Below are 26,638 nucleotides of genomic sequence, written 5' to 3' on the forward strand. Positions count from 1 at the left end.
CATCATTTTGGTGGTTTAGGGCGGTCTGCGTCTGTGTCTAGGTCATGGTATGTTCTTATTCTAGTCCCATGAGCCAGGGGATAGGTTTTCTTTCATGTTTCATCTTTCATGTTTCATGCAGGCATGTGATTGTGTATTGAAATACTATATGTTTATATTCATACATGGACCAAGTTGTTTATATGTATTGTTTTTAATTATGTTTTAAACTTTTTGTGTGGTTTGCCAATAAAATTCTTGTTTCTTTATATGATTCATTGTCGCCTCATACGCCTGTGGTGTGCATGTATATAGTGGCTCCTCAGTGTGTCACATGACACAGACCCTCAGTGTGTGACATGAGGTACCTTAGACCCTCAGTGTGTCACATGACATATACCCTCAGTGTGTCACATGACATAGACCCTCAGAGTGTGACATGACACACACAGGGTCTGTGTCATGTCACACACTGAGGGTCTATGTCATGTTGCACACTGAGGGTCTTTGTCATGACACACAATGGGGGTCTATGTCATGTCACACACTGAGGGTATATGTCATGACACACACTGGGGGGTCTATGTCATGTCACACACTGATGTGACATGTTACATCATATCACACTGAGGAACAGGACATATACCCTCAGTGTCTGACATGATATATGCCCTCAGTGTGTCACATGACCCGGACCCTCAGTGTGTGACATGACATAGACCCTCAGTGTGTCACATGACATAGACCCTCAGTGTGTGACATGACACACATAGGGTCTATGTCATGTCACACACTGAGGGTCTTAGTCATGTTGCACACTGAGGGTCTTTGTCATGACACACAATGGGGGTCTATGTCATGTCACACTGAGGGTATATGTCATGTTGCACACTGAGGGTCTTTGTCATGACACACAATGGGGGTCTATGTCATGTCACACACTGAGGGTATATGTCATGTTGCACACTGAGGGTCTTAGTCATGTTGCACACTGAGGGTCTTTGTCATGACACACAATGGGGGTCTATGTCATGTCACACACTGAGGGTATATGTCATGTTGCACACTGAGGGTCTTTGTCATGACACACACTGATGTGACATGTTACATCATATCACACTGAGGAACATGACATATACCCTCAGTGTCTGACATGATATATGCCCTCAGTGTGTCACATGACCCGGACCCTCAGTGTGTGACATGACATAGACCCTCAGTGAGTCACATGACATAGACCCTCAGTGTGTAACATAACATAGACCCTGAGTGTGTGACATGACATACACCCTGTGTGTTACGACATAGACCCTCAGTGTCTGACATGACATAGACCCTCAGTGAGTCACATGACATAGACCCTCAGTGTGACATGACAGACCTGTGTGTCACATGACATATACCCTCAGTGTATGACATGACAAAGACCCTGTGTCACATGACAGACCCTCAGTGTCACATGACATAGACCCTCAGTGTCACATGACATAGACCCTCAGTGAGTCACATGACACAGACCCTCAGTGTTACATGACATAGACCCTGTGTGTCACATCACATATACCCTCAGTGTGTCACATGACACAGACCCTCAGTGTGTGCAACTCACATTGCAGATCTAGGAAGTGATGAACTGTACCCTCATCAGCTGTAACATTCACCCCACATTAGCTGACAAATCTCCTGCACATGCGCACTCTTACACAATGCATTGGGTGGCACAGCTCGACAGATCACGTGCACACACGTTACCGGGAACGCGCACGTAAGCTCTCACGCAGGTGACGTCATTTCGCAGCACGGACCTATCAAAACGTTTGTGGCCGTTTTTTTTTTTTACAGCTTTATTGCAAGCGAAAACAAGAGCAGCAGCCCGGCAGCAACAGCAGCGCAAGCCTTCACTAGGACGAGAAGACAAATGCCAGAAGAGGCGGGAGAGCGGCCGGAGCAGTGATCGCCTCGCCATGAATCTGTGTGGGAAGGAGCTGTCCAACCTGCTGGGCATCATGACGGAGGAGGCCTGCAGCAATACGTTCGAGGGCCTCTCCACTGCCTTCCACCATTACTTCACCAAGGCTGACCATTTTCGGGTTGGCTCCGTGCTGGTGATGCTCCTGCAGCAGCCCGACCTCCTGCCCACGTCCCCCCAGCGGCTCACCGCCCTCTACCTGCTGTGGGAGATGTACCGCACGGAGCCGATGGCCGCCAACCCCTTCGCCGCGATCTTTGCCCACCTCCTGAACCCCCCACCCGCCGAGGAGGCCGAGAGGCCGCTGTCAGGTGAGCATTATGGCCTGCGCCTTGTATGTCGGAGCACACTGGGACTTGTAGTGCTTGGACTCCTCATAGATGGGGTCTGCGGCCCAGAGCCCCTGTGTCACTACGTAGGGCGCCACCTCCAGGAATACAGGACCCCATAACTTGTCCCATCACTCCCCACACAGGGTCCGGTACAGAAGGATCCGCCGCACTGCCGGGTGATGGGATCTCCCATCCAATTGTCTATGAGACGGGTACAGCGATCAGCAGTCCCATAGACAATGAATGGCGATGAGGCCGACTACACCTTTGCTGACGGATTCATTCTCAGGATCACCAAGTGATCAGGACCCTAGCAATCAGAAAATTGTCTATGGACGGGGGGAACTTGGGGTTTTGGGAATAATTTGACCAGTTTGCAGGACCAAAGCTCTGCTGTCTACCTGGCAATATGACGCGTGGTCCCTTAATGGGGGTACAGTCATCTGATGGATGCCCTCAAGCTGTGGTGATGAGCCAGGAGGGGCCTGGTAGCTGTGGCAAGGAGGCACCGTTATGATGGGAAGTATATGCAACGTTTCTTACTTTACATCCTGAAACGCTAAGTAGCTGTACTCTCATATTATAATATTGTTCACGGTTTATGTATGTAGTGTGTGGACTGTCATTGGGTGACCGTATACCTTGCGCTGTATTCACACTGACACTCTAGAGGTCTGGCGGGATTTCTGCTGGCTGTGTCGCTATGTGTGACGGGTGGGACTGCGCATTTTCAGTGCCCACATTATAGATAGTCATCAGGGTCAGGTGGGATTCACTAGTATCTCTTAGAACATTTTAGTAAAGAAGATGCTCCAGGATTACAAAACGCCTGAAAATAAACAAAAACTGTGCACAGCCAAGTACTGCAGGGATGTACAGTCGGCCTATCTGCTGTGTCTGTGTCCCTACACTTGTATAGGTCTATTTCTAGGAGGAATAATAGAGGAAGCAGTGTCATGAGAAACGTTATTTCATGGGGATTGCTGGTAAGTGCTGTTGACTGTCACTAACTCAGACATACCCGGGACGATGGCCGGTCCTGTGTTAGTTCTGGACATGGCATATACAGGTGTGGCCAAAAGTATTAACACCCCTGCAATTCTGTCAGATAATACTCAGTTTCTTCCTGAAAATGATTGCAATCACATTCTTTGGTATTATTACCTTCATTTAATTTGTCTTAAATGAAAAAACACAAAAATAATTGTCCTAAAGCCAAATTGGATATAATTCCACACCAAACATAAAAAATGGGGTGGACAAAAGTATTGGCACTGTTCAAAAAATCATGTGATGCTTCTCTAATTTGTGTAATTAACAGCACCTGTAACTTATGTGGCACCTAACAGGTGTTGGCAATAACTAAATCACACTTGCAGCCAGTTGACATGGATTAAAGTTGACTCAACCTCTGTCCTGTGTCCTTGTGTGTACCACATTGAGCATGGAGAAAAGAAAGAAGACCAAAGAACTGTCTGAGGACTTGAGAAACCAAATTGTGAGGAAGCATGAGCAATCTCAAGGCTACAAGTCCATCTGCAAAGACCTGAATGTTCCTGTGTCTACCGTGCGCAGTGTCATCAAGAAGTTTAAAGCCCATGGCACTGTGGCTAACCTCCCTAGATGTGGACGGAAAAGAAAAATTGACAAGAGATTTCAATGCAAGATTGTGCGGATGATGGATAAAGAACCTCGACTAACATCTAAACAAGTTCAACCTGCCCTGCAGTCCGAGGGTACAACAGTGTAAACCTGTACTATCCGTCGGCGTATGAATGAAAAGGGACTGTATGGTAGGAGACCCAGGAAGACCCCACTTCTTACCCCGAGACATAAAAAAGCCAGGCTGGAGTTTGCCAAAACTTACCTGAAAAAGCCTAAAACGTTTTGGAAGAATGTTCTCTGGTCAGATGACACAAAAGTAGAGCTTTTTGGGCAAAGGTATCAACATACAGTTTACAGGAGAAAAAAAGAGGCATTCAAAGAAAAGAACACGGTCCCTACAGTCAAACATGGCGGAGGTTCCCTGATGTTTTGGGGTTGCTTTGCTGCCTCTGGCACTGGACTGCTTGACCGTGTGCATGGCATTATGAAGTCTGAAGATTACCAACAAATTTTGCAGCATAATGTAGGGCCCAGTGTGAGAAAGCTGGGTCTCCCTCAGAGGTCATGGGTCTTCCAGCAGGACAATGACCCAAAATACACTTCACAAAGCACTAGAAAATGGTTTGAGAGAAAGCACTGGAGACTTCTTAGGTGGCCAGCAATGAGTCCAGACCTGAATCCCATAGAACACCTGTGGAGAGATCTAAAAATGGCAGTTTGGAGAAGGCACCCTTCAAATATCAGGGACCTGGAGCAGTTTGCCAGAGAAGAATGGTCTAAAATTCCAGCAGAGCATTGTAAGAAACTCATTGATGGTTACCGGAAGCGGTTGGTCGCAGTTATTTTGGCTAAAGGTTGTGCAACCAAGTATTAGGCTGAGGGTGCCAATACTTTTGTCTGGCCCATTTTTGGAGTTTTGTGTGAAATGATCAATGTTTTGCTTTTTGCTTCATTCTCTTTTGTGTTTTTTCATTTAAGACAAATTAAATGAAGATAATAATACCAAAGAATTTGTGATTGCAATCATTTTCAGGAAGAAACTGAGTATTATCTGACAATTGTAGGGGTGTCAATACTTTTGGCCACAACTGTATGTGCGACTTTCCTATTGTAGACTGGTTAGATTACTGTTCACCACCTATGTGAACGACCACCATGGTATTGGGATGTGATAATTATTGCATTTATTACAGCAAACGTTCTATTTTTGCAGGATTTCTGCCACCAATCACTGCTCCTGAAAAGTTCTTCCTGTCGCAGTTGATGCTTGCACCGCCCCGTGAGCTATTTAAAAAGACTCCCAGACAAATTGCCGTTATGGACGTGACCAATTTGGCCCAAGCCGTGGACATCAGTGGACTTCAGTTAGCACTTGCAGGTAATGTGCAGTACCAAGTCTGCCAGCGTACACTGTAATGGTATGTCACACGACATATGACCATATAGTTTTTACATCTTTTTGGATGTAGCCACCAGCGGGGCTTTTTTTACATTCTATATATACAATAGTGGTGGCCAAATGGAGGTCGCCAGAAGAATGGACTGGTCATTCCTTTTAGCTGTTTCATGACTTATGGAGCCTGAAGCCGTTTAAAATGACAGAAAGGCAGAATATATGCACAGCAAGTCGTCTGATGTTGTTGATCATGTGAATATTCTTTTTTTATTTATTCTTTTTGAAAAGTAACTTTGCATTCATGGCTTGTTCTGTATTGGGGAATGGGACCAGTGCCCCTGTTATTCCTGGGAATAGTGGTCAAAATGATCTTGGGCCATTACAGCACAGTCCTAGTATCTCTGCTACCTGAGGACATGCTAAAAAACCTCTGCAGGAGCATGTTATTTAATAGTAAAAAGTCTAAGAAATACTTGGTGTGACCTCTGTGTTTGTATACCAAAGAAATCGATTTGTAATGGTTTGCACCTTACCATCTATAATGGCTGCAGGTCTATTGGACTGAACTAACTACAATATAGGCATTAGACCACCTGTCAGACCCAGGCTTGTGGCCTGTCATATGGACACTAAAATGTGGTTGTAGACAGTCATTAACCTTCGTGAAGGGGGCTAAGGACGGATGGCACTACCGGAAGACTTCAATACACATCACCCAGGCTTAGGAACCACAGCATACCGGCTCCATGTGCCGTCGCCTCTCTGCACTGGTAGCGAAGCCTGAGAGGCTATGAACCATTTCTACTCATTTTAATCCGACCCAGTGAAGTGGTCACTGACTGGCTGCAGGGCTCACATGACATAACGTTACCCGAGCCCTGAACATCAGCACTTTTATCACTGGCGCCAATATCTGAGGCGAGTATAGACTTATTTTATATAGAGGAATGTAGCAATTGGGAAAAGAGTTTCCGATTAGTGGACTATCCCTTTACCTGTAATAACATAATCAAATATAGTTTAATAGCCACTATATTGCCATAGCTTTTAGTAGCCAATATTAAACCTGGTCATGTAAAAACTGATAATAACACAATCAACCTTGTGTCAAACAAGTGCACATAAACCCATAACAAACAAAATCAAAAAGATTCCAATAAAAGCATGACTGCAATCCCTGTTATAACATACTAGATGGTGGCCCGATTCTAACCCATCGGGTATTCTAAAATATGTATGTATATAGCACTGCCCGCGCAGTATATAGCACCATATCCCTGTTAAAAAAAAAAAAAAAAATTAAAATTAAAAATAGTTCTATACTCACCCTCCAGCGTCCAGCGAAGCTGTGATGATGCGCGTGCGGCTGCCGCCAGCTTCCGTTCCCAGCGATGCATTGCGAAATTACCCAGATGACTTAGCGGTCTCGCGAGACCGCTAAGTCTTATGGGTAATTTCGCAATGCATCTCTGGGAATGGAAGCTGGTGGCAGTCTCACGCACCTTTGCGGACAACAGAAGGTGAGAATAGCAGTTTTTTAAAATTATTTTTAACATTAGATCAGCAGCATTAATAGTAAAAAGTTGGTTCCACAGGGTTAATAGCGTTAACGGAGTGCATTACCCGCGGCATAACGCGGTCCGTTATCGCTGTCCTTAACCCTGTGTGAGCGCTGAGTGAAGGGGAGAATGGAGCGGGCGCCGGGCACTGACTGGACGGGAGTAGGGAGGGACTAATTCTCGGCTGGACTGTGCCTCGGTGAGACCAAGTTTCCGGGACAGACAGACAGACAGACGGAAGTACCCCTTAGACAATTATATAGTAGATTCCAGCCTGATGGGCACAGTTGGCACACATATCCATAAAAGAAACCGGGGGTTACCTATAACATGGAGGCTCAGAGATGTAGAATAGCATAGATGAAACAATCTGACCCAAGCGATTGGGACGTTTTCTTGTTCATTTCATAAAGGGGTCCAGATACTCACTAACCGAGTTTCCTCAAAAATGATTCATCGAGGGAATATATGAAACTGTCATGTCATAGACCAGGGGCGGGAAACCTCTTTTTTTTTTTTTTTTTTTTTTTTTTCTTTGCCAAGAGCCATTTGGATATTTATACCATAATTTGGGGGCCATACAAAATTATCAAGTTTCTCTGCTACATTTGGTCAAACTTTTTAATTAATTTCTCCCATAATGTGATGGCTGAAACTGCTTCATTTTTTGCGGCTGTAATGTTAGGTGGTATGAATGATGTTTCCCGTAACTGCTATTTCAGATTTGCGTTAGTCGTAAGGCAGGCTACTCTTTGCTATAATGAGTTTTGTAAAGAACTCGCAGCAGTAAGTCATACCGAAGACCTGTATATTACACTGCAGGTCTCCGCACGGGGGGGAAATCCATCCCTGCTCATGCTACATACATAGAAATGTAGAACTCAAGTAGTGGGAGATCTGCAGTATACATCACATAGGAGACGCCGGGTCAGGGGTGTAGACATCGCATGGGAGGCGCCGGGTCGGGCGTAGACATCGCATAGGAGGCACCGGGTCTGGGGCGTAGACATCGCATAGGAGGCGCTGGGTCTGGGGCGTAGACATCGCATGGGAGACGCCGGGTCAGGGGCGTAGACATCGCATAGGAGGCGCCAGGGTCAGGGGCGTAGACATCGCATAGGAGACGCCGGGTCAGGGGCGTAGACATCGCATAGGAGGCGCTTTGGAGCTGTGGCATAGACATCACAGGAGACGCTGGGGCTGCCGTCTTCTACTGCGGGACGGGAGCGCATCAGTCACTAACTCTGCTTACAAAATACATTCAGTGTGAGGACACAATCGTTCATTGCACGTAGCGCAGCTTTCTGTGGTCTATGACGTCAGCATGTCCTTGTACAGTAAGAAGAAATTAAGTGGCCAGCAACCGTCAAAATGAGCTGATGCCCGAGCACTGTGGTCCCCAGGAATCTGCCTGGGGGCCTGAGGTTCCCCACTCCTGTCATAAAGTGCAGGCAAACAGTAATTGACATCTCCATTAGGTGCCTAGTAGCTAGATAAAAAAATGTTATATGAAAAGGTGTCATAAGTGTGAAGTCTTGTTCTTTCTAACTTTCTACTTGCCTACTATACCTAATGAAAATTAAGGTAAATGCTTTTGCGAGTCAGTTACAATCATTTATATATATTTTTTTTTTTTCTTTTCTCTTTAGAGCGACAGTCTGAACTCCCGACACAGAGCAAAGCCAGTTTCCCGAGCATCCTAAGTGACCCTGATCCGGATTCTTCTAATTCTGGGTTTGACAGTTCGGTTGCATCACAAATTACGGAAGCCTTAGTTAGTGGCCCAAAGCCACCAATAGAAAGTATGTGTCATTGTAAAAGTGTAACATTAAGGTTGTAATGGCAGATGCCCTCTGTTACTGCTTTCTTTTGTCTCGTTTTGTGAGTTTTTTTTTTTTTAAGCTACATAAGGTATTCTCTTCCGTTTAATTGTTGCTATTGCTACCATGTCACCTCCACTATAAGCTGAGAAATCATAAGGGATGTTGGGAGCCTTGCACCATTATTGTGGCACCAGCCTACAGCTTTTCATATTTCACTATGTACTTATAAAGTAAAATGAGTTTTCAGATTATATACTGTAGTAAGTAAGGATAAATGTTTTACTCTGTAGAAAAAGCAAATGTGTTGCCTTGGACAGTATTTTATTTGTGCTTTTGTCGATTGTCCTCTCCAGGCCATTTTCGCCCAGAGTTTATTCGTCCACCGCCACCGTTGCATATCTGTGAAGATGAGCTGGCTTGGTTGAATCCTATTGAACCAGATCATGCCATCAAATGGGACAAATCGATGTGTGTGAAGAACAGCACCGGCGTTGAAATCAAACGTGTAATGGCCAAAGCATTTAAGAGTCCATTGTCCTCTCCTCAGCAGACACAGGTATTCATAGCCTCATGGCGTATTCTGTTTAGTCCCGTTTCTTATAAGCTGGCATTACTGTGGTACAAGGGTGGTCTTTTCCATGCGCTATATTGGTTCCAGAACATTTCTGTGCACCGGATCCACCACTGAAACCAGTGTGAGACGTTTCTACAAAGATCAGCTGTCACTTTGTCAAACTTATTGCAGTCATTAATTAAATGGATGTTATCGAATACTACATTTCAAAAGCCCATGAGTAACTGCATGTACTATCCCCAGTAAATAACCAACTATCAAGGGTAAGAGAAGTCGAGTGTGCAGCCATCAGAAGATTGCTGCTGTGGTTACATGCTAAGAAGATGTTGTGCAAATGAGTTTTTTTTTTTTTTTTGCATTTATGTATTTTTTTTTTTAACCATTTATGAAGCAGAGTTTTTTTTTTTTTTTTCTTGTTTCATGGCACCCTGTCACACTGTACATTCAGGCCTGTCTGTGATGTGTGGCCAGCACGGTATAGAGAAGAAAAAGATAAGCGGAATATCTAGGTTTGTTGGAAAAGATTCAGTGTAACTTGTAAAAGCCACTGATAAGTCTCCACAATCTCATCTTGCCTATCGGCTCTTATGACCGCCATGTTCGATACTTCATTTACCAAAATAAATACTGGAGGAAAGTTATTCACAAATAAAATGAGCACTATGATATGGAGTAGGACTTTTTCATCATGTAACTTATGTAGTACACGAATTCTCCTTTGCTCAGTACTTTTTTATGACGTAGTTATACATTTTGAGTCCTCAGTGGACACTCAGTTCTAAATATTTTTCTATCTACTGGCTAACACGGTACGAAGATATATCTTATATATTTGGACAATTATTATATTTTTAGTACACTATTAATGAGTTCTTTAAAGCATTTTATTATTTACTATAGTATTTCCTTGTTTATTGTTCCTACATAGATTAGTGTGTTATCAATAGCTGGAAAATTCATATCAACTTGTAATTTTACATATTGCAAATTCCAACTTGAATATATGTAGTTTTGCTTTGCCGTAGTTGGTACTTTATATGAGACTTTTTGCTGCTTGCACCCCTTTTCCTGGGTCCTGCTGTGTGGTGTGTGGTGTGTGTTTTTTTTTTTTTTTTTTTTTTTTTTTTTTTAATCCAGTATCTTTTTTTGGTGTGGTTAGCACTGCATCCTTGCAGCGCTGGCATCTTGAGTTCAAATTCCACCAAGTACAACAATTACAAGGAGTTTGTATGTTCTCCCCGTGTTTGCGTGGGTTTCTTCCCACACACCAAAGACATACTGGTAGGGAATCTGTCACCCCATTTTAGGCCTATAAACTAACGCCACCGGCATCAGGGGCTTATCTACAGCATTCTGTAATGGACGCTGCGTGCATCCAGATGTTACAGCGTAGTGGATGGGATTTCAAGAAATACCTGCCTGTTATGAGTGCTCAGACACTCGCGGCTTCCCTGCAGAGATGGACATGTGACACGTCTTTCCAGACCGCAGCATGTCTATTTCTCTTGTGGAGACACGAGCCTCCGCAAGATAAATCTCACCCTTAGGCTGCCGTCACACTAGCAGTATTTGGTCAGTATTTTACATCAGTATTTGTAGCCAAAACCAGGAGTGGAACAAATAGAGGAAAAGTATAATAGAAACATGCACCACTTCTGTATTTATCACCCACTCCTGGTTTTGGCTTACAAATACTGATGTAAAATACTGACCAAATACTGCTAGTGTGACGGCAGCCTTACAATGTATCGGACGCGGTGATTACCCACAGCTCAGTAATCACCTGCTGATTCACCTGCGTTCAATAGCCGGCAGCACATTGGACGGAGCGGACATGTGCTGCTTCCAAAGCGCCTCCGATTCCTGACCCTGTGTGCACCCGCAGTAAGTGAACAAGTCGTTCTGATGTGAAGTTGTGCAGGTGTCCTGGTCAGGATTCTTGTCATTTAGCTTCTCCCTGTAGCCCATTCAGTCTGGAGCTAACATTTCCCTCTTTACTGCTTACAGCTACTCGGGGAGTTGGAGAAAGACCCCAAACTGGTTTACCACATCGGCCTCACACCTGTTAAGCTTCCAGACTTGGTGGAAAATAATCCTTTGGTTGCCATTGAAATGTTGTTAAAATTAATGCAGTCAAGCCAAATTACAGAGTATTTTTCTGTTCTGGTCAACATGGATATGTCCCTGCATTCGATGGAAGTAGTGAATAGGTAAGTGCGAGATGCTCGGTAACTTCCCCTCACCCTACTCTGATCAGAATGAGAGATCTATATCCTATAACAGAGTACGGTGAGGAAAAAATACATATATGTAATTTGAAGATTTGTGTTTTTTGCAAGACAAGCTATAGTTCACAATGACGCCATTTATTTTGCCATACAAAGTGCTTAAAAATGGGTAAAAAAATCATTCTGAATTGCATGAAATCATAAAGTGAAATTCTGCAATTGTCGAGTCACTTACACCATAAACTGTAATATGATAATATAGCAGAGCGCAGCCTTTGGCTGTATCAAGATGGCAGCAACAGTGGCCTTCCCAGGCCCATGGCTGCCATGATTACCCATCTGTGCCCCACAATTGTGTCACGGGGGACCGATGGGAGCCTATACACGTTCCTTTTAAATGCCATTGTCAGTGGTTGACATAAGCATCTAAATGGTTAACGGCCAGAGCTCCGCTTCAACCATGGCTGTATTGAGACTGATGGCATCTAATTTAACCGGAATAAGCCGAGCATGGATGGAGATGTGTCTGAGCCCCCTCTACAAATGCGGACCCTGTCAGAGGAAGTTAATTGAAGTCTTACTACGAGAAGGGGTTAACTTCTTCATCCATTATAGCTCTGTCTGTTGTTGCAGAGCACTGTGTGGCTGCAGTACCTCTATCCTGGCACCGTGTGGCACTGCAGATTCCTGTGATCGCATGGTTACTGTAAAGCAGAGCAGTGCTTTAACCATCTGGTAACCCCCCCCCTATCAGAGGAGGCCCCCTCTCTCCATCAGTGTCCTGACAGTTGCCGTTGCCATGGCAGCAGGCGGTCTAACCAAAAATGATATACAGAAACAAGTCTTAACTTTGCAATATGTTTTATGATAAACTTACCTGGAGCAGCCAGTGCCAGGCAGCAGCTGCCAAGGCAAACAGGATCATGGGGTGCATTAAAAGAGGTCTGGATACACATGATGAGAGCATTATACTGCCTCTGTACAAATCCCTAGTTGGACCCCACATGGAGTACTGTGTCCAGTTTTGGGCACCGGTGCTCAGGAAGGATATAATGGAACTAGAGAGAGTACAAAGGAGGGCAACAAAATTAATAAAGGGGATGGGAGAACTACAATACCCAGATAGATTAGCGAAATTAGGATTATTTAGTCTAGAAAAAAGACGACTGAGGGGCGATCTAATAACCATGTATAAGTATATAAGGGGACAATACAAATATCTCGCTGAGGATCTGTTTATACCAAGGAAGGTGACGGGCACAAGGGGGCATTCTTTGCGTCTGGAGGAGAAAAGGTTTTTCCACCAACATAGAAGAGGATTCTTTACTGTTAGGGCAGTGAGAATCTGGAATTGCTTGCCTGAGGAGGTGGTGATGGCGAACTCAGTCGAGGGGTTCAAGAGAGGCCTGGATGTCTTCCTGGAGCAGAACAATATTGTATCATACAATTATTAGGTTCTGTAGAAGGACGTAGATCTGGGGATTTATTATGATGGAATATAGGCTGAACTGGATGGACAAATGTCTTTTTTCGGCCTTACTAACTATGTAACTATGACTGCAAAAGTGAAACATTAAAAGCATTTCTTCTCCTGTACAAGGCTCACTTACAAAGGCTGCAGTTATTCCAATGCCATCACGTCACTCTCGGTATTCCGCGGGTGCATATGTTTTAATGTAGTGTCTTTTATGATAAACTTTGCAGGTATTTTCCCCTTCTCAATAAACAGGCAAGCTACCCGCCTCTAGAAGTAGCCAAAGTTCACATTCGCTGCTAAAAATCAGATTGCATTCTTACTAATTTAATCCTATAGATCTGTTCTCAATGGTGGTTTTTTTTTTTCCCTGATCGGATTGCGATCAGACATGAAAAAAAAAATCAGCAGCATGCTGCGATTGCATGCACCCATATAAGGCTAAGTTCACACTGGGCGATCTTGCTGCGTTTTTTAATAATTTTCAGCTGCTTTTTACAGTACCAGCAAAGCCTATGAAGTTTTAGAAATTCATGCACACAGCTTAGTTATTTTGTCATCAGTATTTTGTGCTTTGCATGACTTTTTGCACAGTAGAGCATGTCGCTTTTTTCAGCATCTTTCACCCATTGACTTGAATAGGTGGTGAAAAAACGCAGGTATCATTTTTTTGCAGTTTTTTTTTTGTGCCAATACCTCATTCTTTGGAATAGGACTTTTTTTTTTAATGCTAAACTTTATCACCATGCACAAGAGACAAATCTAGCATGCGAAAACCGCCACAAAAAATAACCAAGGAAAACCTGCTTTTTTTTTTTTTTTATGCTGCAGCTTCTTCTTTCCTGCCAAGTGATCCGGTTTTGCAAAAAAAAAAAACCCGCTTAGTGTGAACTTAGCTTAAGTCTATGGGTGTGTGTGAAACATCGCACTGCACTTAGATATCACCCGGGTGCAGAGCGATTCCCTACAACACTGGCAGCAGAGGAGATGGAGAAATGACTTTCTCTGCCTCCTCCGCAGCTATGCTCCGATTCTCTCATGCCAGAGGATGGGAGCACAGACGCCTGACACTCTGCTACCGCTCACAATAGAGCTGGAGCCGAGGGTCATCAGCACATCACATATGATACTCCATCATCAGACGTGATACGCTAGTGGGACCCCGGCCATGACACGGGCAACTCCCGCATGTTTTCTTGGGTGTCTAATAGCCGCAAAACATGCACTTGAGCATGTCTCGTTGGGTATCCGATGCAGACTGGAGTAGCGAGCACTTGCGCTCAACACTAATGACAACCTAATGTTGTCAAATTCTGTGTAGTACCTTTTGGGTTCAAAACCCTTACTATACCTGTTGTGGCATACCGACTGGTCATGTGACTAATGGGCGGTATGTATCGCAGAGGTGGGTGGCCCTGTGATGGAAGCCTGGGCGTGTTTTGCTCAGCAGATCTACCGCTGGGGGATTTGTTTTACATTGAGAAGGCTTCCAGGTGATTGGAGAGCTGGGTGGGCCCAGTCACCTACAAACCCACCCAAAGGGGTGTTTCTAAATACCTAAGATGGTTGTGTGTTTGAGGACCCGTGGTGATGTCACGATCACCTGACTAGCCATGTGCTAGATACCTGGGTGAGGTTACACCTATGTAATGGAGGTGTGTTTGGCACATGGGAGCGAGTGCTGGCTAGTCTGAGCCACAGCAAGGAGGTCTGTGAGATACCTCCGGAGTGGACGGTCTGATAACCGTGAGTGATACTGACCGGGGTCAGTGAGAGATGTCTGTGGGATACCTCTGAGGATAAGAGGGATCCGGGAACCTGTGTGATGGTCGCCAACAGGTAACGGACTGTAATCCGTGTTATGCTGACCGGGGTCAGTGAGGGACTGTGGTTCCACTGTAAAGCTAAATATGTACAGACGGTGTTCAGGCTGTGGCATAATACCAAGTTCCTGAGGTTGCGCTTTATGCTGGTGTGGAAATAAGCCAAATAGACTGTTTTTGTGAGATAATCGTGCCTGTGTGCGTCTATCCCGTTGCCATGGGAGTGTCCCCCAAGACAGGCAGTAAGCGGTATCTTACACTGTGGATAAAATCCCTGAGGGGTGTAGTTTCCAAAATGGGGTCAGTTGTGGGGGGTTTCTGCTGTTTAGGCACTTCAGGGGTCTCTAAACCCGACATGACGTCCACTCTCAATTCCAGCTATTTTTGCGTTCAAAAAGTCAAAAGGTGCTCCCTCCCTTCTGAGCTCTGCTATGCGCCCAAACAGTGGGTTCTCCCCACATATGGTATTGGCGTACTCAAAAGAAATTGCACAACACATTTGGGGTTCATTTTCTCCTGTTATCCTTATGAAAATAACAAAAAAAAATTGTTTTGGAGAAATGAGAGATTGCTGATCGACTTTGAACCCTTCTAACTTCCCCCCCCCCCCCCAAAAAAAAAAAATTATGCAGATGTAAAGTAGGCATATGGGAAATGGTTTTTTTATAAACTATTTTGTGTGGTGTAACTGTGATTTAGAGGTATAAAAAACTCAGCATTTGAAAATCGCGAAACTTTAAATTTTCTTTTTTTTTAATTTTCTATGTTTTCAGAAATACACATCATATTGTCCAAAAAGTATAACTATCATGAAGCACAATATGTCAGGAAAAAACTCAAAAACAATTGTTGTTTGTTAATCTGCAGGCTTACAACAGCAGTCGATCTACCTCCAGAATTCATCCATCTTTATATCTCCAATTGTATATCCACATGTGAGCAAATTAAGGACAAGTATATGCAGGTAAGTGAATTTGAATGAGACCATCCTATACAAATAATATTATAGGGGGCTGCAACCATATCTTGAACATTTGTCTTAAACTTTCCTGCCTAAAATTTTAAAAGTGGGGAAAAAAAGTCTTAAAATGTAATAAACACACCAGCGCTTACTGGACCAGAATAGAACCCCTTGCAGCTGGACTCAAAAACAGGTAAACGCCACCCCTGATATAAATACTAAATAGGAAAAAATAGAGGCCGCGCATAGGGAGGACACTGGGAAAAGAAGAAATGTGGCAAAACAACAAATACAAGGTCATAGATAGGTCCCAAAGAATCCCCTAAATCGGAGAAAAACCCCCCTAAACAGGTAAACAGCCACCAAAGATAACTAATGGGATAATACAGACATATAAGCAAAAATGCTCCAGGCTCACATAAACAGGCAAAGCCCACAACTATATATATAATAATATAACCGTACCTGTAGCTTCTGAGTGTCACATGGGGGAGTAGTAGATGTGCCAGGCACTATAGCTGAATATCAGATCGTGATACAGGCACCAGTGGGCCCAATGTGGAGCTGAATGTGGCGCTGCAAGGTGAGGTGACCACCGTCAGATGCGGAGATACGGTGGGGGTCTGCAGGTGTCCGGTGCGGGGCTGCACGCGGGGGAAGCAGGAAGGCTGCGTAGAGCCAGGGAGAGCCCCGGCCGGTGGCGTCCCTGGATACGAGCGCGAGCAAGATGGCCGACAAAGCAAGGGACTGAGCGTGTGACGTCACCGCTGGAGAACTACGGAGCGGCGCTAGGGTCAAGATAGAAACCAACGCGTTTCAAAGGAACAGCGTCCTTCTTCGTCAGGGTTACCTGAGCCTGGAGCATTTTTGCTTATGTCTGTATTATCCCATTAGTTATCTTTGGTGGCTGTTTACCTGTTTAGGGGGGTTTTTCTCCGATTTAGGGGATTATTTAGGAAAGTCTTAAAATGTATTCCTTTGGCCATTGTCCCAGATAACGGTATTAAGACCTGATGTATTCACAGTAGAAAGTAAGTGGCCGTAGCATCTGCAGACCTGAAGAAAAACTTTTCACAATTTTACTCTTTAGCAAAAAAATAATCAGTTGCTCTAAAAAAAAAGAAAAGTTAAAAATGACACTCGGCCTAGGCATTTCAAGCTCATATAGTGCCCTTAAAGAGAACCTGACCGATCCCCATGCCCCCCAACCCGCCAGCATTTGTATAGTCCTTTATACATGCCCTGTATCCAGGATGACACATTAAAGGGAACCTGTCACCCCGTTTTTTCAGATTGAGCTATAAATACTGTTAAATAGGGCCTGCGCTGTGCGTTACTATAGTGTATGTAGTGTACCCCGATTCCCCATGTATGCTGAGAAATACATTACCAAAGTCGCCGTTTTTGCCTGTCAATCAGGCTGGTCTGGTCAGGTGGGCGTGTTCACAGCGCTCTTTTCTTCCCCAACTTTCCGTTGGTGGCGTAGTGGTGTGCGCATGTCCAGAGTTCCGACTTCCCTGCGCCCACGTGAAGACACAGCGCTCGATCTGCGCTGTAATCCCTTGCATCGGTGGGGGCGGCCATCTTCCTGGGGCCGCGCGTGCGCAGATGGAGTGCTCTGCTGCACGGGGCTTCAGGAAAATGGCCGCGGGCAGCCGCGCGTGCGCATTAGAGATCGCGGCGGCCATTTTCCCAAAGCCGAGATGCAAACTCGGCTTTGGGAAAATGGCCGCCGCGATCTCTAATGCGCACGCGCGGCTGCCCGCGGCCATTTTCCTGAAGCCCCGTGCAGCAGAGTACTCCATCTGCGCACGCGCGGCCCCAGGAAGATGGCCGCCCCCACCGATGCAAGGGATTACAGCGCAGATCGCGCGCTGTGTCTTCACGTGGGCGCAGGGAAGTCGGAACTCTGGACATGCGCACACCACTACGCCACCAACGGAAAGCTGGGGAAGAAAAGAGCGCTGTGAACACGCCCACCTGACCAGACCAGCCTGATTGACAGGCGAAAACGGCGACTTTGGTAATGTATTTCTCAGCATACATGGGGAATCGGGGTACACTACATACACTATAGTAACACACAGCGCAGGCCCTATTTAACAGTATTTATAGCTCAATCTCAAAAAACGGGGTGACAGGTTCCCTTTAACAGATGCTTAAAAAGTGTTTTAAAGTCTTTTTAATATGCAAATATCCTTTTGACTAGTCGATGGGACTTTTATTTTCCCAGACTAGTCGCCGCACTCCGCATGTAAGCACTCTCCTGCGCATTTGCACCACTTTATTTACTACACGTCACTGCGCCTCTGAAGCTGGGTTTACGCTTCCTGGCGCACCGTGCATGTCCGGAAGAAACCTGGCGTCAGAAGAGCAGAGCTTACAACGAGTCTTCAACTCTTCGCTTCCTCAATGGACGTCGGCCATCTTCTTTTTTTTTTTTTAATCAAATGTTTTTATTAAACAATAAGAAAAATATATGTAGATTACATTGCTGCAAACAATACACATATATATTTTACATTTTCAATAAACTTTTTAACCCCAGACCAGCCTCCCGCCCCTCCCCTCACCCCCATCCTCTAGAGACCTAACAAGAACCGCTCCGATCTACCCAAACGTCCATCATTAACCAGAAAAAAGATATCATATCAATACTGCTCCCACGGGGGCAGAGGACCCAAAAGCAAGAACAAAATCTCTCAGATCACGTCGACTCGAGCCAGGGATTCCACAGCCTGTTGAAAAGGTCCATCTTGTTTCTTTTAGAATAAATGCTCCTCTCCAATGCAACAACATGATCCACTTGCATCATGAAGTCTCTTCTCGTTGGTGGCTCTACCCTAATCCAGAACTTAGCGATCAACTTTCGCGCGATAAACAGCAATCTAGCAATAACCGTTTTGTACGCATTATCAGTTACAATCTCCTCTACGTAACCCAATACGCATACCAGAGGATCCCGTGGCAACGAACATTTGTATGTCAGTCCCACTTTATTTAGCACCACGATCCAAAACGAGGACAACCTGGGGCACTGCCACATCATATGGAGGATACCCGCCTCGGACTGCGAGCACCTAGGGCATTCGGAATTAGGTCTCAGACCAGCTTTGAATAACATGTCCGGAGTTCTATAAGCCCTATGAATAACAAATAGTTGTGACAGCCTCCCAGGCTCACTCATCGAGATCCTGGGCACGTATTCCAATATTGAGTCCCAATGATCGTTGTCAATCGCCCCCAAGTCAGCCTCCCACTTCGCCCTGGCTCTAAAAGGATGCCCCTCTAAAAAAGAGAATAGAAGGAATTCATATATTCCCGAGATCACCCCCTTCGTGCCTTCCCCCATAAGGATAAAATCTAACATTAGATCCACCTGAATCTCTATAGGCCCCCTCCTACATTGTGCCCGATATGCATGAGAGATGCGGCTATACTGATACAGCTCAGAGTTTGGCAGTAGAAATTCTTCCTGCAGTGCCTCGAAATTCCTAATTCTACCTTGATGCAAGACTTGGCTCATCCGAGAGATTCCTGCTTCCTTCCAAACATGAAATCCCTCCATCTGTCTAAACTCCTGTAAGAGACAATTATTCCAAATGGGTGAGAACCTAGTAAGTGCCCTCACTCCCCTAATTCCCTTAACTTTGTCCCAAACCTTATGAATAAGCCTAATAGTGCAGAATTTACAACCCTTCTCTCGGAAATGCCCACCCTCCAGGCCCTCACTCAGTACCCTTGACCCAATCAATTTCCTCAGGCTGCAGGGTGTCCGCTCCCAACCCGACTCCACACCCCATCCCTAAAATGTTGACATTGTGAAGCCAAAAAGTATAACCATGGGTTAGGCAGTGCAACTCCCCCCTCCGTCTTTGGTCTTTGTAGAATTTCCTGTTTAAATCTAGGACTTTTCCCGCCCCAAATCAGCTCGCCAAACAAAGATTTAATCCTCCGAAATAAATTCTGCGATATCCATATAGGGGAGTTGTGCAACACATAAAGAAGTTGCGGCATCACAATCATCTTTATTAGATTTATTCTACCAATAGCCGATAAATGTAACTTTTTCCACGCCTGAACTTTAATGCATATCTTCCGCAAAAGTGGCGCCAAATTCAGTTCCTCAAAACTCGTCAGAGGTAGCGCGATCTGGATCCCCAGATATTTGAATTTATCAACTAACCTCAACTTTGTAGAAGAGTCCCTCATTTCACTATTTTCATAATCCCCATCTATTAACATCATATTGGACTTTTCCCAATTGATTCTCAGGCCCGAATAGCTCCCAAATTCCTCAATAATGGCCTCCGCCTTGACCAGGGTCTCCCCAGAATCTTCCAAGAAGAGCAAAATATCATCGGCGTATAACGCTACCTTTTCTTCTGAGTCCCCGGACATAAATCCTCTCACCTCCCGGGATCCTCTAATTTTTGCAGCAAGGGGCTCCACCGCCAAGGCAAAAAGCAGCGGGGACAAAGGGCAACCCTGTCTAGTTCCCCTAGACAAAGAGAAAGTCTCGGAAAGGGCGTTATTCACTCTAATTTTGGCCACTGGAGAGGAGTACAGCAGCCGCACCCATGAGATGAATTTAGGTCCAAACCCCAAACGCTCCAGCACTGACCACAGATAACTCCACTCCACACAGTCAAAGGCCTTGTGGGCGTCCAAGGATACCACAACTCGTTTGCCAACATTGTCGGAAGGGATTTGTAAATTTAAATACAACCTTCTCAGATTGAGTGCCGTTGATTTATTAGGCATGAAGCCTGATTGATCAGGGTGTACCAATTTGTCTATCACCCTACTCAACCTATTTGCCAAGGCTTTTGCCAAAATCTTAATGTCGGCAGTCAAGAGTGAAATTGGTCTATAGGATTCTGGTATCAGTGGATCCTTGTCGGCTTTAGGGATAACCACCACAATGGCCTCTCTCATTGACAAAGGTAACTCCCCTCTTTCCAACGAGCTATTGTACACCCCTGCCAGTTTGGCCAACAGAGTTTCTTTCAAGGTCTTATAAACCTCAGCTGGAATGCCGTCCGCTCCCGGAACCTTACCCCCAGCAATACCCGCCAAGGCAGCCCCCAATTCTTCCTCCCCAATCGGCTCCTCCAATAATTCACACTCCTCTCTACTCAACCGGGGCAGATGACGTCAGCCATCTTCTCCACTCCCGGACATGCGCAGAGCTCCTCTGGAGCCAAGAAGTGGACACCGGACATCAGAAGTGCAGTGACCTGTAGGAAGGAAAGTCGCACGTATGTGTGAGACGCCGGCATCCGCAAATCCTGAGTGGGTAAAGTAGTCTGGGAAAGCAAACGCCCCATCAACTAGTCAGAAAGATACTTGGATATTAAAAACAGATTTTAAAAATACTTTAATAGATTTTTTTAATGTGTTTTCCAGAATAAAAGCAGCACTGTTAGGCAGAGTGATTATAAGGAATATAGGAATGTTGGTGGGATGGAGGGAATTGGGGGGCTAGTCAGGTCACCTTTTAATCCCTGCACTATTACAATGTAAAACAAGTGTAAATAACTTGTTTAGTGGTGACGTAAATCAGAAGTGTTTACTGACTTGAGGCATATTAGATATTATGTATGGATACTTGCGCTCCCAGTAGGCTTGAATTATAAGTAATCTATTACGGTATATTACTAATTCTCATGCTTTGTGCATCACTTTATTTACGCTGACTACCAGGGGTAATCACTTATTGATGGCCATTTATAACCTAGTTGGTTTGGGTATAGGTGGCACTTATGACTTACATGACCACGAAACCAATTATTTAGGCTTATGATCCACACTATATTATAGCGCTCTGATTTACTTTCTACTTTATCCACTACCCGGGAACTGACCCACAATCCGTCCGTGCACCGCACCCACCAAGCCATTACTTACTGGTGAGATGATGAATTCACTTTTTTTTTGGAAAATTCAAAACCTATATTTGGTGATTTTCAAAGACTTCAGATAGCATTACAGTAGATTGAACGGTGGACAATCCTTTCAATTCCTAAAGTTCACATTAACCCCTTCATTACAAATGAAATATTTTACGTCATATGTCATGTCCTTGTCAGGGTATGATCCTGCATCTTTCCCCACACATGACTGATTTAATGAGTCATTACGTGCCTTTAACAGCTAAGGGTGGAATGATACTCCACTTGCCGCTGTTAACCTCTTAAATCGCGCTATCAATGACAGCAGCATATGCATGACAGCGTGGCAAACCCGGCTTCTGATCAGCAGTAAAATCATGTCTCACCGGTGGTAATGAGTTTTCTGCCGATCAGAAGCAGTGATTGCTGCGTTATCCTGCACATGACAGTGCGGCACATGACAGTGCGGCACATGACAGTGCGGCACATGACAGTGCGGCACATGACAGTGCGGCACATGACAGTGCGGCACATGACAGTGCGGCACAGACACAGTAGGTGCTCGGTACGGACGCCGAACTTTACTGTGGGTAGAGATGGGCAAACCCAAAGTACACTTTAATCCATAGATCTTGGAATAAGAATAACTTCCAGAATTGGATGTGTTTAAAAAAAAAAAAAAGTAGACTAGTCCTGTGCTGAGCTAATGTCTGTGTCTGACTGTATGGGAACATGGTCTGATCATATCACAGCTTCTGGGCAAGGGGGAAGCAAAAGAGTATAGAGACAGGACATTATATGTGTATTGTATGTATTGGTCCCTATTGTTCACAGTAACTTTGGTGCCTCTGCAAACACTGACTTCACTCAATTTCCTCTGCTATATTTCTGAAAACAGGGGGAGTTGAGCGCAGTTAGGAAGCCGTAGCCCTAGGATGACAATCCCAGGGTGAAGATACACATCCTAATGGAAAGTGACACGTCTATTAGGAAGTGAAAAGCCAGTGATCTGACGGTATGTGGTTAATACTCCACAGTACAGCTGACTGAGGCACTGGGCTTTATCTACTTGGAGAACAACCATTCTTTATGCATACTGGTCCACTGGAAGGACCCAATATTCAGATCTACTATTCTGGAAGGAAAATTATTTTCTTAATTCAGTGGAAATGTGCTTTAAATGAGCATGCAACTACCGTTTGAGCAAACAATAAAATAAAACACAATCAAGGTTTTTTTTTTTTAAACGGCCCTCCTATGCTAGTATATTTAATTGTATTAAGCAACAGTTCACATTGGATGTGGAGTAATTTCTTACTTTAAGCTGTAGCGGACAACACTTTCCCCTTTAATCTATTCAGGACCCAAATTAAAATGAAGACCTTGTTTACTCCCCTCCGGGAGGAGAGCCGTGCCAGCAATGTTCCCGGTCGTGACATGCTATAGGTGTCACGTGTTGGCTGGAGCCAATGAGCAGCTGCTTGTTAGCCACAACCTTTACTATTTCATCAGAGCGGACATCAGCCCTGATGAAATATTGATGAGCTGCAGCCGGAATGTAACAACAATGTTATGTCATTGCTTTAACAGCACCACAGCAGGAGTTCAGTACATGGGCTTTATTTGAATTCTGGTCCTGAATGGATTAAGCTGGGTTTGTCAAGTGGTGGACAACTCCCTTTAAGAAACTTCAGTTTCTTAAAGGTGATCTGTCTACACATTTGACAGTACATTCCATAAATTATTAAAGAAGTTGTCCACTGCTTATACATTGATGACCTATGGGATAGGTCATCAACGTCTGATCAGCTCTTATCCGTGTTGCCGGACAGAAGTACTTGCGGAACTGGTAGCCCACTTGTTGTGGCTGCTGCAGGGTACCACTCATCTGCCTCCCATTGAAATCAGTATGAGGCGTATGTGTAGTATCCTGTGGCAGCCACTAGAAGTAGACGGCCAGCTCTGCAAGCAAGTAATTCCAACCCGCGTACGCCGACACTGATAACAGCTGATTGGTGGCGTTGCCGTGTGTTGAACCCCAGCCGATCAGACATTGATGACCTATCCTATGGTTAAATCATCAATGTAAAAGTTTTGGAAACCGTTGTTATGCTGATCTTAGACCTGATACTGGTGTACTTACTTTGAAAGTCCATGTAAGAATAGCTGTATAATCCTAATAATCAGCATCTTGAGTTCTGCTAGAGAGTGATGAAGAGCATGAGTCCAAGTGTATTCCGTTTCCACCCACGCAGCCTGACTGACAATTGCAGCTTGTACTTAGCAATGTGAGATCTCGGCGGCGGCAGCAGCAGCAGAGCGGAAGGATATTGAGGAATTTAATTACTCTCAATGGGTTTAAACTTTCAAAATGATTAATATGACAAAATAATGTGTATGTTATGATGTATGCACTTTGAATGTGAAATCTTGTGACTGATCTTCATATGCATGAGTAAATAAATTGTGAAGTGACTCCTAAGGCCATAAATCCTGTACTTTGTGGTCTTGTTTGATATTTACAGACATATCTTTCTTTTTTTTTTTTTCCCCTCTCCAGAATCGGTTGGTGAGACTAGTATGCGTTTTCCTCCAGTCTTTAATAAGGAACAAGATAATTAATGTCCAGGACTTGTTCATAGAGGTTCAGGCGTTCTGCATAGAGTTCAGCAGGATCCGGGAAGCAGCTGGCCTGTTCAGGCTCTTGAAGACTTTAGATACCGGAGAAAATCCAACAGAGGCAAAACCTGCTAAATAAGCTGACATGTCTGCCACTGAAATGATCCTTTCTTGTACATTGCTCCCATTTCTCTTTATAGCACAAATCCTGGAAAAACTGTGCCCTTGGAGTGTATGTCCATTCAGATAATTTCCCAGCCGGTGGCACCAGGATATTGGCTGACATCACAATTTGTTCCTTCTGTCTCCATGAATTAGAATCTGTGCCTTCATGCATACTACGACTGAGCTATCTAGGAAGGGCTTTTATTACTTATTAGTTCAGGAAAATGGATGTAATAACCGACAGGCGCAATATAGTTAAAAGAAGGCTCCCACCACATTGTGCATATTGTTAATGTGCATGAGTAACCATATTTTTTGCTCTGATACAAATGTCAGCCTGTAGTTGTTTTGGACACATTTGCCATCACATTGTTATATTAACAATGAAGGTTGTACTGTTAGCAGGATGCCATAGGCTCTGGTTACTGTGGATTATAATAATGGGCTGGTGACGTTCTATAAAGGCAATATTTCACCATGGATATGGCACAGGTTATATTCTTGCGGAGATGGAATGTAAATATACAGGACTCTTGTGCTTTTTAAGTCATCGAACTCCATTCACAATATTACCAAAATATTCTATAAGCAAAGAGTGTTGCAAGGTAATGTGTGTAGTCTAACACGTATTGCTCGCATGTTGGGTTTTGTCATGTTAACAAACACCACATTGCTGTTTTTTAAATGTCAAGATTAAAATGATCTGTATATTGCAAAGGTCTGCCTTATTCACAGAAACGGAACATTGATTTTCTCAGACTAAGCTGTGAAATTGCAGCTAAACGATAATCTCATAGACTTTTTATCTACTACGCTCTTATGCCTGCCTGAAAAGGCTCACGGCCAGAAAAAAAAAAAGCTCCCAAAGCATTTGAACTCAGTTTGTCTCACTGTACTTTATGGATTCTTTGGAGGTTCGCTTTGACTTCTTTTCGTCAGCTATCCAAATGGAAAACCCGAATGAACGAACAGGAAATAATCAATGAGAATGTCACCAGTGGAATCGGACAAGGATCTGCGTTGAGCCTAATTCATTGTAATGGGAATCTGTCAGTGTAAAATTGGTTCAATTATATCAAAAAATACTTTGGCACACAAAAATAGCAAGTCAAATAAGTATGTAAGATGTATTCAAAAAAGATTCATGTGTTCTCAGAAAAACAACTGAGCCAACGTTTCGGCCATTCGGGTCTTTATCAAGGTAAATCTGTGACTCGAGGATCCATGTGAAAAACTCCAGTAACAGAAGGAGATCCTTCTGATCCATTCATTCATATACTTATTTGACTTGCTATTTTTGTGTGCCAAAGTATTTTTTTGGATATAGTTGAGATGGACGTCTTGCTTCAGAGCACCATCGATTGTTAACAGTTGAGCACAAACCTATTTCCTACATTTGCCAAACTGTTCAGTGCATTTTCCCTCCTACTTGCATTGCATTTTTTTTCCTTGACTGACAGCTTTGCACTTTGAAATGAACAGTCATGTTGTGCTGACGGCCTTAAAGGAAATCTGTCAGCAGGTGTTTGTTACTTCATCTGAGGGGTAGAGAGCCTGATTCCAGGGATGTATCAATTACTGGACTGTTTGGTGCACTTTTCATGTAGATGAGTTGTGGGTAACCCTGCTTAACCCTTGATTGGCAGCTTCCTGTGTACACTGCATTGTCAGTAAGCTGTCAGTCGGTGGGGGCTGGGTTACATAGATTACCTGGACTGTTTTGCATGTGACACCTAGTCCTGGACTGATGATTGTATTGAACTTATAGCAATCTGCCAAACAAGTGACACATCCCTAGAAACAGGCTCTCAGCCTATACTTTGTGCTGCTGTCAGATTAAATGGTAAAAACATGCTGACAGATTCCCTTAATTGTTTCATCTCTTCATTTCGCCAAAAGCATTGTATCTGCCTACTTGTGAATCCTCACTGTGTGCGATGTCAGGATTCATCATCACTGAGAGCCGGCGGTCATGTGCACGGCCTCAATGAATACAAGGGAATTGTATGAGGCCTCCAATTTGTAATGTACCCAGGAGCATGCATATTGCATGCTTTCGCTAAGATGACTGCCTGCATCCGAAAATCCTGATCATTCTCACTGTGCCAGAACAGGAGAAAGTCTTGTGTATTCTGGTTAAAAGTAGAAGGCGTCTATAATGAGAGGATAGAAACCGGTGCGAACGAGGCGATTTCCTTTGCATACATAAATACATGCATTATTAATAGAAATAAGTA

At 44.3% G+C, this 26,638-nt stretch overlaps 1 protein-coding gene across 1 annotated transcript; it reads left to right on the forward strand.

The window, feature by feature from the left end:
- Positions 1 to 1,821: 1,821 nt before the first annotated feature.
- On the forward strand, positions 1,822 to 25,118 carry CNOT11 (CCR4-NOT transcription complex subunit 11). Its single transcript, XM_069757602.1, has 7 exons — positions 1,822 to 2,259; positions 5,099 to 5,263; positions 8,490 to 8,642; positions 9,017 to 9,219; positions 11,245 to 11,447; positions 15,630 to 15,726; positions 24,178 to 25,118. Exons 1-7 carry the CDS (start codon positions 1,944 to 1,946, stop codon positions 24,373 to 24,375), a joined length of 1,335 nt encoding a protein of 444 aa, XP_069613703.1. The 5' UTR covers positions 1,822 to 1,943; the 3' UTR covers positions 24,376 to 25,118.
- Positions 25,119 to 26,638: the final 1,520 nt, after the last annotated feature.

The sequence above is a fragment of the Ranitomeya imitator genome, chromosome 3 (genome assembly GCF_032444005.1).
Source record: "Ranitomeya imitator isolate aRanImi1 chromosome 3, aRanImi1.pri, whole genome shotgun sequence".
Classification (NCBI taxonomy): domain Eukaryota; kingdom Metazoa; phylum Chordata; class Amphibia; order Anura; family Dendrobatidae; genus Ranitomeya; species Ranitomeya imitator.